Below are 13,416 nucleotides of genomic sequence, written 5' to 3' on the forward strand. Positions count from 1 at the left end.
GATGGCGCCTAAGAACACCAATGCTTCTTCCAAGAGGACAAGCTCCTCTAAAGAGCCTGCTAGATCTGAAGGTCCTAGCCCACAATATCATGAGAATGAGCCTAGGGTCATGCTTGAGGACGTGACTCCAGGAGTTGAAGAGCTCCAAGAGGCCATGGGGTCCTTCCAGGAGGAGATGGCACAATTCCACGCTAGGCAAGAGGCGTTTGCTGAAGAGATGGCAAGGCAGAGAGCTGCGTTAGAGTAGCAAAGATGCCATATGGAGGCTAGAAGCGAGGAGCTCAAACAACAACAGGAGGAGGTCGACCGAAGACATCGTGAAGCAGCACTTGCTTTAGAGGCAGCTACCCAGTTGTCCCAAGCCAATGCCCAAGCTGCAGCACGAGGAGGACCCCCTCCAGGAGCAAGGACCACAGAAGCTGGTGGTAAGAACAATGATAGACCAAGGAGGGGTGGTAATAACCCACCTGGTGAGGGAGATGGAGTCCGATCGCACACTACCTCAACCCAAGGGGAGCACTCTAGAACCCCCTCCAGAAGTCACCGATCAGGCAGTAAAAAGACTCCACTTGGGCAGGAGCAAAATAAAGCTCCTAGAGAGAAGAGGACCTCACAGTTCAAAGATGGGTATGGTAGGGATGAGGCTGATAGTCATCCCACCAACCAATCTAAGGAAAAGGAGGGGCACAACCCACAAGGAGGAGAAAACTGCCCAGAGCGCGCCAAAAAGCCTCCACTGCACCCGGACCAGTAGCGTAGCAAGAGAGGGGAAGTCCCGTGTAGTAAGCCCTCTGGAAAGTCGAAGGATCTAAGGAATGTTATCACCGACAAGAGGAGGACCGTCCCGGTCGAAGGGCGAAATCTGGACCGTCCTGCCAGTCAAGTAGAAATACTTGACGGTGGCGCTCCAGATGGTAATGCCCGACCAGGTGGTCAAGACCTTGGAACCTCGTCAGTAGCACCAGCCATCCAAGCCCAGCTTGACATGCTAGCTGCTGCAGTGCAAGGTTTGTCGAAATGACCTTCCGAGATATATGCGATCGACTACCGGAGTGGCAGCCCATTTTGTGCTCGAATAAGAGCAGCCCAACCACCAGCAAAGTACAAAGCACCGGTACTGCCAATTTATACCGAAAAGGCAGACCCGATAAGACATGTTGGGAAGTTTGAGGACCAGATGGAACTGCTCGGAGTGAGTGATGACTATCGGTGTAGAGTCTTCCCCACCACCTTGACGGACACTGCTCAGGAGTGGTATTGGAGGTTTAAACCAGACTCCATTACCTCTTGGGAGGCATTCAGGAAGGAGTTTTGCAGAAAATTTAGCACTACCCGGACTCCGCCAGTTTACGCCAATGACTTGGCAGATATCAAACAAGGAAAAGATGAGTCTCTAAAGAGCTATATACAGAGATTCATGAGAGAATCCAATAGAGCAACCGCTGTAGGAGACGAGGGGAAGATGGTTGCCATATCTGCTGGGATAATTTATCGGAGTCCTCTATGGGACAGCATCCATCGCCATCCAATCTCAACACTTCAACAATTTCTTGACCGGGCGGAAAAATATATGAATTTGGATGATGCGATAGAGAAAGGGGAGAATGGCATAAACAACCCAAGCAGACCAACTGACTCTCCTAGTGATGGTGGAAGGAAGCGTGGAAATAATGGGTCTGACCACCATGAGGAAAAGAAAGCAAAGTTGGGTTCAAGCGAGAAGCCAACCAAGTATGAGCCTCAATTCACCAACTACACCACTCTCTCAACCACCCGAGCAGAGATATATCTTGCTAGCCAAGAAGAGGTTCCCTACAAAAAGCCTCCACCCATCAGGAGAGAGATGAGGAAGAGAGACATGAACAAATATTGTCGCTTCCATGAAGATTATGGTCACGACATGAATGAATGCAACCACCTCAAGGACGAGATAGAATTTCTTCTCTAGTCGGGCAAGTTGAAGAAGTACCGAGCAGAGACACCCCAAGGAGAAGGAGGTAGAAGCAACTCCAGGTTCAAGCGACAAAGATCTCCACCCTTGCAACCTGGACCTGTGGACTTAACCGTAGACACAATATGTGGAGGTCCACCCTTAGCTGAGGAGAGCAACGAAGCAAGGGGAGGAGTATGCTGAGGAGGAGTGCTAGGAGCAGGAATCATTGGAGTGGCGTGTACATAGAGCATCGAAGGAGATATTATTTTTAAATACCGCTTTCAGAGTGGTGGCTTGATTTCGAGTTTTTAGACTTGTTATTTAAGTTTGGTGTATGAACTGGTTATTTGCTAACCAGTCATTTTATTTTGAACAATTTTGGTTGTTTAAGACTCGTTATTAGACATGTTTTGTCCATTTTAATTTACGAGTAATAAAAGAGACTACGGGCAACGTGGTCGATTCTTGCTACAAATATGCATGTGTGTTAGTTATCTGAGCAGTGTTCAACTAGTCGATATGTTCAAGCAGTGTTCAACTGCTTGAGTATTTTCCATATATTCTATGTGTTTCATGAGTAATTAACTGCTCGAACAGATTCGGTCAGGTAGCAAGTGACTAAGGATCTTTCAACCCTCAACTACCTGGGGGGCACATGGGGTATACTGGTATATAACTTAACACAGGCAATAAGAGCACGAGTTAATATATCTGTTTTTAGGCTGACTTGTAAATTTTCAAAGTCCAAAAAGGCCATTAAGCTAACTTGCTTGGCAAAGAAAATTTCAAGTTAGGAGCAGATATTCATGTGACCATAAACATCATGCTCATAAATTTTCAGAGCAATAAGAGTGTGAGAAAGTATACTTAGCATGGACTTATGAAATGTCTAGAATTTCTAAGTTAGAGAACTAAGTACTCATGCGAAAATATGAGGCACACACCAGAGTGACTTTACTCTTCACAAAAAACTTATAACTTTTTAAGTCTAGAGGAGACTTAGAATGTTTAAGTTAATAAAGAGAAGTAAAGTATAAGTGCCAACAGCTACAAGTTTAGCTCATCAGGTGTAAAGTTTTCTTGCTCAGGAGAGCAGATACAACTTCCCTGGTCGGCTAAGCATGTATCATCGATCAACTTTCCTGGAGTGATTCAAACAAATGCATGCTAAATAAATGCTACATGGTGAAAATTTGTCTTTGGGAGGAGAAATCAAGTTTTCACCAAGATTGATTGAGAGAAATCAATCTCTCAAAATAATTTTGGGAGGTTCGAACAAGGTGCTTTGATGGTTTTTCCTAAAAAGTACCTAAGAGTGCCCAAGCAAATGCATAAAAAATGTGGTGTCGATCATACACCTGGTGATGGCCGATCGGATGCATGTTGATCCAAGGAGCATCTCGCCTATGTCCAAGGATCTAGGCCCATAAATTATGCCTAAGGTGCCACATCCGACCAAGAGAAGCCTCATGTAGTCCGATCGGACTATGTCGAGGAGAGCCATGCATGTGTGCCAATGGATTGGTTCGGACCTTAGCTTGGTGAGCTTCCAAAATGGTTGGCTCGGACAAATCCGAGGAGAGGTCCTATGCATGCCCAAAAGATGGACTTAGTTTTTGGCCAAGGGTACGCAATGTCCGATCGGACATGGTTGGAGATGCCAAGAAGAGTGTTCAGGTCCGATCGGATCACATTGATAAGTGTTCAGGTAGGCTCGCGTGCGTCTAAGTGTTGGTGTCCGAACAGCTAGGCTGCATCCGAGCGGAGTGGGGGGCATTCGTCCGAGCATCTGTGTCAGTCCGAGGAACCCGTGTGCATCCAAGCCAAGAAGAAGCAGCTGCGTCCAAGTAGATAGACCTTGGCCAAGGAGAGGCCACAAAAGGTCCGATCGGACCTTAGATTGGAGGAGCCAAATGCTTGGCTCGGGCCATGTCCGAGGAGAAGCCAAGTCATTGGCTTGGACCTTGGTTCAAGGAAAGGTCATGAAAGCTCCGATCAGACATGTCCGAGGAGAGCCATGCACGTGTGCGAAAGGATTGGCCCGGACCTTAGCTTGAGGAGTCCCTAGATGGAAAGCTCCGATCGGACAAGTTCGAAGGAAGATCATGCATGTGTGCCAAGGAGATTGGCTCAGACCTTAGCTTGAGGAGTCCCTAGATGGAAAGCTCCGATCGGACAAGTTCGAGGGAAGATCATGCATGTGTGCCAAGGGTCCGATCGGACATGGTTGGAGGAGCCTAGTGCTGGGCTCGGACCTATCCGAGGTGAGCTTCAAGGAAATTGGCTCGGACCACTTTGGTCCGAGGAGAAGCCAAGTCATTGGCTTGGACCTTGGTTCAAGGAAAAGTCATGAAAGCTCCGATCGGACATGTCCGAGGAGAGCCATGCATGTGTGCCAAGGGTCCGATCGGACATAGTTGGAGGAGCCTAGTGCTTGGCTCGGACCTATCCGAGTTCGATCACCGAAATTCTAATCGTAGCGCAACCAAATTGAGGATATTCAACAACCTGTCTCTATACCATGATGATTTTGCAGCATATACAAAGGGAGCTTATGTTTTCATTATATCAAGGAAATGGAGTTTGAAGAAATCACCAGACAAGTCCTGTCATGGGAGTTTACATGAAAGTTATCAACTGGATAGGAGCTTTTGAATGATCTCAAGAATATTTTGCTAGAAGAAAAGTTTATCATACGAGGGAAATCGTATAATAAACTTGGGGGGCAAATGTTATACTCAAAAATTGGAGATCAAGGACGTGGCAATAAATGTGACAAGTAGCAGTGCATGGTCAGTAAAAGACACGTTAATAGTCAATAAATACATTGACTCCTCATAGTTGTGATGAAGTGACCCGGTAGACTGACGAAGAATTTGGACTGCTTGAAAGATGTCATAGCCAAGCCAAGTGCACCTTGATGCTAGGATGCTAAGGAAAATGCATCCTAGGAGAGCTAAGGGGAGTGTATCCTAGGTGGGCCAAGAGAGTGATCCTAGGAGAGCTAAGGAGTTGCATCCGAGGAGAACTCAAGAGGGTGGTCCTAGGAGACCCCAAGGATTTGGTCCGAGGAGAAGTCCAAGGAGGTTGCCTCGGATCACCTTGGTCCGAGGAGAAGCCAAGGAGATTGGTTCGAGGAGAAACATGGCATGCTAGAGGAGAGTGCCATGTTAGAGGAGAGAAGTGCATGTCCTACCACCTTGGTCCGAGGAGACCCCAAGGATTTTGTTCGAGGAAATACATGGCATGCTAGAGGAGAGTGCCATGTTAGAGGAGAGAAGTGCATGTCCACCATGGACAAGTCCTACCACCATGCACGTTTGACTAGCGCTTGCATGGGTAGTCAGTAGGAGGTGGATCAATTAGCTAGAGGAGACTAAGTCAAGGTTCCCAGAGACAGCTTCAACAACATATGCGGGAATCTCTCATTCTTCCCACAAATTGGGGGTTTGTTACATTTCGAATTTTGAATGTTTCTTTGTAATATAAATATAAGATGAATAATAAAATATCCCTATCGTAAGGGGATATCAGTTGAGGATCCCAGGCCTATAAATAGAGAGCTTATGGGATGAGAGAGGGGCTTCTGCTGCTTCTTCTTTCTAGAGAGAGAAAATTGGGTCTGAGTATTCTAGAGAGAGAAAGTGCTGAAATAAGAGAGAATTATTGTATTTTTGCAATCTATAGTGAAGAAACTCAGCTGGCTCAGTCCATCTGATCTTGAGTACGAATCTATAAATCACAACTCTAAGTGGATTAGGCTATTACCGACAATCGGGGTTGAACCACTATAAAAATATCCTGTGTTATTTACTTTTCTTGTTTATACCGTCTGTTGTCGTTTATATTCTCTTGAAGGCTTGTTGTATTTGACGTTCTCACGTCGTTGGCTAAAAAGACAGTCAACACATTCATTAGTGTCATGTCCGTAGTCGTTATGATAACGACAGAACTTGGTAATGTCTCTTTTCGAAATGTCCTTTCGAATGGGGCCAGGTTTTTTGTAAGGGACACTAGAACTTGTGGCCTGATAAACCTCTCCCCGAGACTCAGCGAGGGCAGTGTAGTTATTTAACTGAGGTTCATAACGATTACCCTTGGCTCGTTTGTTGTCGGAGGTGGAAGGCTCGTTATATGGCCGTTTCCACCATTCTTGCCATTGCTGTTACCGTTCCCATTGCCGTTGCCGTTGCCATTAGGCTTGGACCCATTGGCGGCCTTGGCAGGTTCGGAAGCCTTCTTATCCTTGCCTGAGGGCTTTCCATCGTCAGCAATGGCTTCTTCGAGCTTGATGTAGCGATCAGCCCGGTCCAAAAATTCTTGGGTAGTTCTCACCCCTTCCTTTCGGAGACTTTTCCAGAGGGGAGAACGGCGTTTAACTCCTGCAGTTATCACCATCATTTTTCCTTTGTCTCCGACCGTTTTCGCTCCAGCTGCTGCTCGCATAAAACGCTGGATGTAGTCCTTCACTGATTCCCCATCCTGTTGGTGAATTTCAACCAACTGGTTTGCTTCGGTCGGATGCACACGACCTGCATAGAATTGTCCATAGAACTCCCTTACGAACATCTCCCAGGAAACTATGCTCGCGGGTGGAAACTTAAAAAACCATTCCCGCGCAGCTTCAGAAAGTGTTGCAGGGAAGATCCTGCACCAAGCGTCTTCGGACACTTTCTGAATGTCCATTTGAATTTCAAACTTGTTGACATGAGAGACTGGGTCTCCATACCCGTCAAAGTTTGGGAATGTAGGCATTTTTAACTTGCTTGGGGTTTTGGCATTAGCTATCCTCTGTACAAAAGGAGTGCCTTTCCTCCTATCGTGGTCGATGTAGGATGTCCTTCCCCCGACCAGTTGTTGCACTGCCTGGTTGAGGGCGTCTATCTGGGCCTGTACAGCGGCAGGAATCGCTGTGGCCTCTGTTGTCGGGGGAACGTTCTCGCCATGTCACTCACGGCCGTCGTTGAGTACATCTCTTAGGTCCTCTTCTCTTCTCCGCTGCTCGCTACCCCCGAGCCGGTTGAAGAAATTATTTTGTTTGGGCTGCCCCCTAGCATCCCATCTATTGGGTTGGTCATCTTGAGGTACCTGGCTCTTGCCTTTACCTCTTTCTTCATTCCTTCGGCCAGCGTTCCCTTTGCCTGAGTTAGCCTCATTATATCCATGGCCATCCCTGAACCTCAACTAGCTATGGTGGGATCGACTGTTCCCTCGATTTCCATTCCTGGATGAACCGTCCCGAGCGTTAGAGGGTGGCCTGCGCTGGTCGTGGTGTCCCCGTGCATCATCGTGCCGTGGGGGACCCCGGACCGCAGAGCCTAACTCTGAGTCCCTTCTGTTACCAGGGGATATTGACCTCTGTTCGGTAGGTTTGCCCATCATCCCTACGGCGTCTAGGACTGCGAGGCTGATGCTCGGCCCTATTCTGCCTCTGTTGCGGGCGATTACCCCGAGCATATTGGGATGGTGGCTGCGCCTCAGGGTCCAGCGGGGCGTCGTCATGAGGCACTTGAGGCTGCTCGGGCCTTTTCGGACTTGAAGGCTGGATCGGTGGGCTCGGATTAGGACCCCTCTGGGGTGGTCCGTCGCCAGGTTGGTCAGGTTGCGAAGCAGGTGAGGGCCGATTCCTTGCCAGCTGCAAGGCCGCCTCGAGAGCTGCCATGGCTTCGTTCTGGCGGCGGTCCATCTCCGCCTGCCTTTCGCTTAGCTCCGCCCGCTATCATTCAATCTCCTGCTGCTGCCATGCCACAACTCCGGCAGCAGTCTCCTGACTGGCTCTCAGATTAGCCAGCTCTTCTTGCAACGCGCCCAGGGTACTCTTCAGCGTTGCATCATCCATCTCTTCCTCCTCAAAATCCAGATGTGGCTCATCCTCCGCCACGCTTGCAGGAGGAGGAGGAGGTGGCGGGTTTGACGGTGCAGCGGTGGCCGCCTGCCAAGTTTTCTTTGTAGCTTTCGCCATCGGTTTTTCTCAGCAATGATATGTCAAGCTCTCAATGAAAGCACTAGAATGTTGACCCAAGATTTGGCCAACTGACACGGAGTCAGAATATGCTTGATATGAATGAATATAATGAGAAGAACGTAATGACAAAAGTAAATAAGACACAGTGTTTTATAGTGGTTCAGCCCCAAGATCTGGTAATGACCTATGTCCACTTAGATTGATATCGATCTAAGAATCAGAAGGGTGATCAAAGAACTAGAGTTCAATGAGTTTCACTAACCTCTGAAGAACAATACAATATTACTAGGAGAATTACTATAGTCTCAAATGATTCAAAAGCCAAAAAGTCCCTTCCTTGAGCTATCTCTTGCTATTTATAGGCTCAAGGGGGATTACAAAAGATTGTTACAGATATTCTTTCCCGAATAATCGGATATTCAGGAGATTGTGTGAGATAAATTCGGGATTCACAAAGATCTTCTCATAAATGTTGCTTTGTATGCGGAACTATCGACCAGCCTCGTCGCAGGTAAGACTGGGCCGCTAACTGCTTCTAATGCGTCTTCTGGTCAATACTCTAGCAGAACGTTTCCAGGTGTCAGCCATGTGTCCAGGGATCACTTGCCACGTCATCAATGCTAATTTTTTGGATAACAACCCTTATTTGAGCACATGATTCTAAGTGTTGTTGTAATGTGTATTATATGTATCATATTATAGTTAAATTGGAAATATATTCTAATTGTAGTATGTTTAAGGAGAAAAAAAAACATGTAATTGAAGGGGTATAATGAATACATTAATTGAAAATTTGGGTACTAAAATAAAAGTTAAAAATAATGGGTAAAAATTAGAGTGAATCATTTAAAATGGGTACAGAATCTAATTTTCACTGCTAAATACCTTCTACTAGAAATATGGGAAAGTTGCACTATTTAAATTTGAAATATAGTTGCAACGATATATTTGAATAAAATATACATGCAGTTGCAACTGCCAAATTCAGCATGTCTATAACCACCATCCGAATATCCCATGATGTGCTCCGATTGGTCATAATCCACCGAGGAGTTTACCCAATACTAACAACAGAACACTACCTATAAATGGCTCAAAAATAAATGTATTGTAATGAAATTGGAGCGAAGTTTATAGAAAAATTATGTAGAGTTTTTTTTTAATAATTACTTACAATGTTTACCTATCTGAATAGTGACAAAATTATAACAACGATTAACATAAAAACATTATGTAAATCTTATTTACAAAATTATTATGAGAATAAGTTACAGGATCTTGAAGAAATTGTAACCAATTTTTACAAATAAATGTGTAAAGTTCATTTTTAATAATTACTTATTTATTGAAAAACATCATGTAAAGCTTATTTACAAAATTATATATTATAAGAATAATAAGTTACAAATTAACGAAAATCTAACCAAAGTTTACCCAAAAAAGTTTCAATATAATTAATAGCCTCATATATATATATAGTTATATTGTAAATAATAACTAAAACAGTTGTTGATGGTGAAATCTCGTCAACGATATAAGGTTAGGAAACTAAGACTATATTGCCAAAGGTATCTCAGAAGAAGATGGAGAAAACTTGAAAGAGTAAATATGTAGAACTCCAATGGAGTCGAAATTGTATATTACTTAACAGCCTTAGCATACAATCAATTTTTCCAACCCCTTTTCTAGAGGGGTGATGATCTATTTATACTGGAGCTCTAATGGCTCCTCATACATTGTGGTCCCAGGGGACAAGATTGTGCATAGGTACATTGTCAGGGTAGTGGCACAGATTGTGGTGGAGCAGAAGGTTATGGTGTCGGCCTGGTACATAGTCAGAGGTATGCATGTAGTGCTTCCACTCTCTGTACAAATCCGTACCTCCACTACTTGTTGGACACAGATGTCAGAGTCATGCCTTTGCCCTTTTTCAGGGTTGTACATCCCGTGCTTGTACATTTATCTCATCCCTAGTGGTCCCCTTTACATAAATATCTTCTCTAGGTTTCTTTATATTTTAGTAAGTGTCGATCCATACTTCTTTTATCCCGTCCTTACCTCCAGGTAGGAGGCCTGGAAATAGGCATGTACGAGGCTTGGGGATGGGTCTCACAAGGCAAGACCCTTGGTGCCTAAGCGAGTATCCAGGCATGACTTGGGCATTCACGAGGCATGGGGATGGGTATCACAAGGCAAGACCCTTGGTGCCTAGCGTGGTGAGGTGTGTCTTGCTGTGCGAGGCATTGGCACGCATCTGGGTCGCGAGGCGCCCGGGTGAGGGCAGCCTCGCATAGTGAGACCCTTGTGGCCTTGGCAGGCGCATGCGGTGGAAGGGTAGCCTCGCATGCGGGGGAAGGGTAGCCTCGCATAGTGAGACCCTTGTGGCCTTGGCAGGCGCATGCAGGGGAAGGGTACTCTCGCATGCGGGGGAAGGGTAGCCTCGCATAGTGAGACCCTTGTGGCCTTGGCAGGCGCATGCGGGGGAAGGGTAGCCTCGCATGCGGGGGAAGGGTAGCCTCGCATAGTGAGACCCTTGATGCCTTGCCAGGCATGCGCGGGGGAAGGGTAGCCTCGCATGCGGGGGAAGGGCAGCCTCGCATAGTGAGACCCTTGTGGCCTTGGCAGGTGCATGCGAGGGAAGGGTAGCCTCACATAGTGAGACCCTTGATGCCTTGCCAGGCATGCGCGGGGGAAGGGTAGCCTCGCATGCGGGGGAAGGGCAGCCTCGCATAGTGACACCCTTGTGGCCTCGGAAGGCGCATGCGGGGGAAGGTTAGCCTCGCATAGTGAGACCCTTGTGGCCTTGGCAGGCGCATGCGGGGGAAGGGTAGCCTCGCATAGTGAGAACCTTGTGGCCTTGGAAGGCGCATGCAGGGGAAGGGTACCCTCACATGCGGGGGAAGGGTAGCCTCGCATAGTGAGGCTCTTGTGGCCTTGGCAGGTGCATGCGGGGGAAGGGTAGCCTCGCATAGTGAGACCCTTGATGCCTTGCCAGACATGCGCAGGGGAAGGGTAGCCTCGCATGTGGGGGAAGGGCAGCCTCGCATAGTGACACCCTTGTGGCCTTGGAAGGCGCATGCGGGGGAAGGTTAGCCTCGCATAGTGAGACCCTTGATGCCTTGCCAGGCATGCGCGGGGGAAGGGCAGCCTTGCACAACGAGGCCCCTTAGGTCCTTTTGGGCATTTTCGCTAAGGGCTTCTATGCGACATGGGTCTCGCGTGGGGCAAGGTATTGGGCTGCTTTGCTTGCCCGAGGCTAATTGAGGGTAACCCTCAATTTTTCTCTTGAGTGTTGACAATGGCTCTGGTCAATTTTTGGCATTCACAACAGTAAATAATATTTGATAAACTAAATGCAGAAATTTCATTAAAACACTAATATTATGGTTGGATATATGCAAAAAAGAAATATTCTTAAACTAGAGTATCTTGTCCAATTTATCAGCACAAATGCGAACCAATTTCAAGTTTTCTCGAGCAGCGGCCTTGAAATCATAAGTGCAAGCATGTTCTTCAGGCAAGCGATGGCGACTGCAGTAGACGTTGCCACAACGACATGAGAACCCCGTCACTCCAACTTTCTTATTGCAATCCTTGCATCTATTTTTTGTGATTTTCAAACTCTCAAATTGATCACAAAGACACTTGAAACTTACATCATTATTATTTTTATCATTATCATCATCAGTAGTAGTACCAGTAGTAGTAGTACTACTAAGGTCGATGGTTGATATAGATTTGGCTATTATTTCATGCTTAAGAAACTTGTTGTAGCACTTAGAGCACATGTTTCGGTTCTCAACACTTCCAAAAAATCCACACCCCCTACCGCAAAGATTCGGTAGATCAACCATCACCAATGTTCACACCACACCACTGAATTATTCTCTTCACTATACCTACGTACTTGTTTGTTTAATCTTTTTTTTTTTTTCTATAGTATATATTTATAGAGGTTTGATTAATCTAAGTTGACTAGTATACAATTACGTATGTAACCGACTTGATTTTTTAAATTATAAAATATTACTAAAAAATATATATTTAAATTTTGTAATCACGCCATAAATTAAATTTTAAATTGGTACATATAAATTCTATTTGATTTCTATAAATTAAATTTTAAATTGGTACATATAAATTCTGTTTGATTTCTCTTATAACTTTATACTATTTTATAATATATATTTTAAATATTATGACGAGACATCAAAAATTTTAGTTAAAGTTTTACACTAAATTTTACGTGACCATACACCTTTTAATAATTTGTTTCTAATATAAGAATTTGATTCTTTAATATATTTTGTAAATTGTTTTGATTTTTTTTTTTTTAAATATTTTGAATAGAAATTATTAATAACTATCTCAAACACCGATATTTATATCTGAGATATTTGAATAATGACCTAATTTGGAATTTTAAAATAAAAAAATAATGATTGTTTATAAAATTGAAAAATCATGTAACTTATATGATAGAATCATGTTGATGAACTATAATCACTTAGTAAATCACGGTGATACACGGAAAAGTCATTTGAACTAAAAAATTATAATTAAATAAACCATGTTTGATTAAGAACTTGTCATTTATTATTGATTTATAAATAAAATATATATTTATAAATTTTAGTTGTACTTTATAGTTTTTGTTAAAAGATATGGTCTCCAATTCTGTTCCAAAAAATATCACACTATTTCTATTTTTTTAATTTATTTATAATTTATCTATAAAATCGTCAACATTTAAACGTACAATTTAACTTATTCTAAAGCTGACTACCGATGATTCATTAGCTTTCATTTTATTATATATATTTTAAAATCACACCATAATACATTATTTTCAAAATAATTATAAATATATATATATAGAAAATAATAGGCAGTTAAATATAAACACAGCTATATCGTATCCTAAATAATTGAAAATAATAGTATCCCATTAATCAATCCCTAACTAAATAACCCGATTTAGTCTTATCTTAAAAACAAAAATAAAAATAAAAACCATTCATTTAAAAATTGTGTTAAAAGAATATACATTTTGCTTCTTTCCGAAAATCAGATATCACTTTATTACCAATGATAATCCATTTGATTATCAAAATGGTAATATATTTGTCAATTCAGTCACCTCTTTAACTACACATAATATGTTCATGGGAATTATGGATAGTTGTGGTAAAAGTCTACTCTTTTCAATTTCTTGTACTTATATCTTCAATCATTTTTCTTCATAGTGAAAGTCTTTAATGCTACATTTTAATGCAATTGTTTGTCTCTAAGATATATGGAGTGATAGTCTCTAATATATTAAATTTCTTGCATTTATATCTTTAGTTTTTTCTTTTAACGAGGTGCAAACAACTTCTAATGTAAGTTTGCTTAATTTTAATTAGAAAATTTATTAATTATTTTTATTAAGTCTTTATGATTGTTTTATAAAATTTAAATAAATAAAAAAATTATATATAAAAGAATATATTGAAAGAAAAATTAAACTTTTATGATA

The 13,416-nt window shown here is 43.3% G+C and overlaps 1 protein-coding gene across 1 annotated transcript; it reads right to left on the bottom strand.

Moving 5' to 3' along the window:
- Positions 1-11,317: 11,317 nt before the first annotated feature.
- On the bottom strand, positions 11,318-11,752 carry LOC133779456 (zinc finger A20 and AN1 domain-containing stress-associated protein 1-like). The gene is made up of 2 exons (XM_062219416.1): positions 11,664-11,752; positions 11,318-11,498 (listed from the first exon to the last, which is right to left on the bottom strand). The coding sequence occupies exons 1-2, from the start codon at positions 11,750-11,752 to the stop codon at positions 11,318-11,320; spliced, it is 270 nt and encodes an 89-aa protein (XP_062075400.1).
- Between the last annotated feature and the right edge of the window lie 1,664 nt (positions 11,753-13,416).

Source organism: Humulus lupulus, chromosome 5 (genome assembly GCF_963169125.1).
Source record: "Humulus lupulus chromosome 5, drHumLupu1.1, whole genome shotgun sequence".
NCBI classification, from domain to species: domain Eukaryota; kingdom Viridiplantae; phylum Streptophyta; class Magnoliopsida; order Rosales; family Cannabaceae; genus Humulus; species Humulus lupulus.

Coding starts and splice junctions, on each gene's coding strand:
- LOC133779456 (XM_062219416.1), bottom strand. CDS start 11,752: ATGGTTGATCTACCGAATCTTTGCGGTAGGGGGTGTGGATTTTTTGGA. Junction 11,499..11,663: donor TGCTCTAAGTGCTACAACAA/GTTTCTTAAGCA, acceptor CACAAAAAATAG/ATGCAAGGATTGCAATAAGA.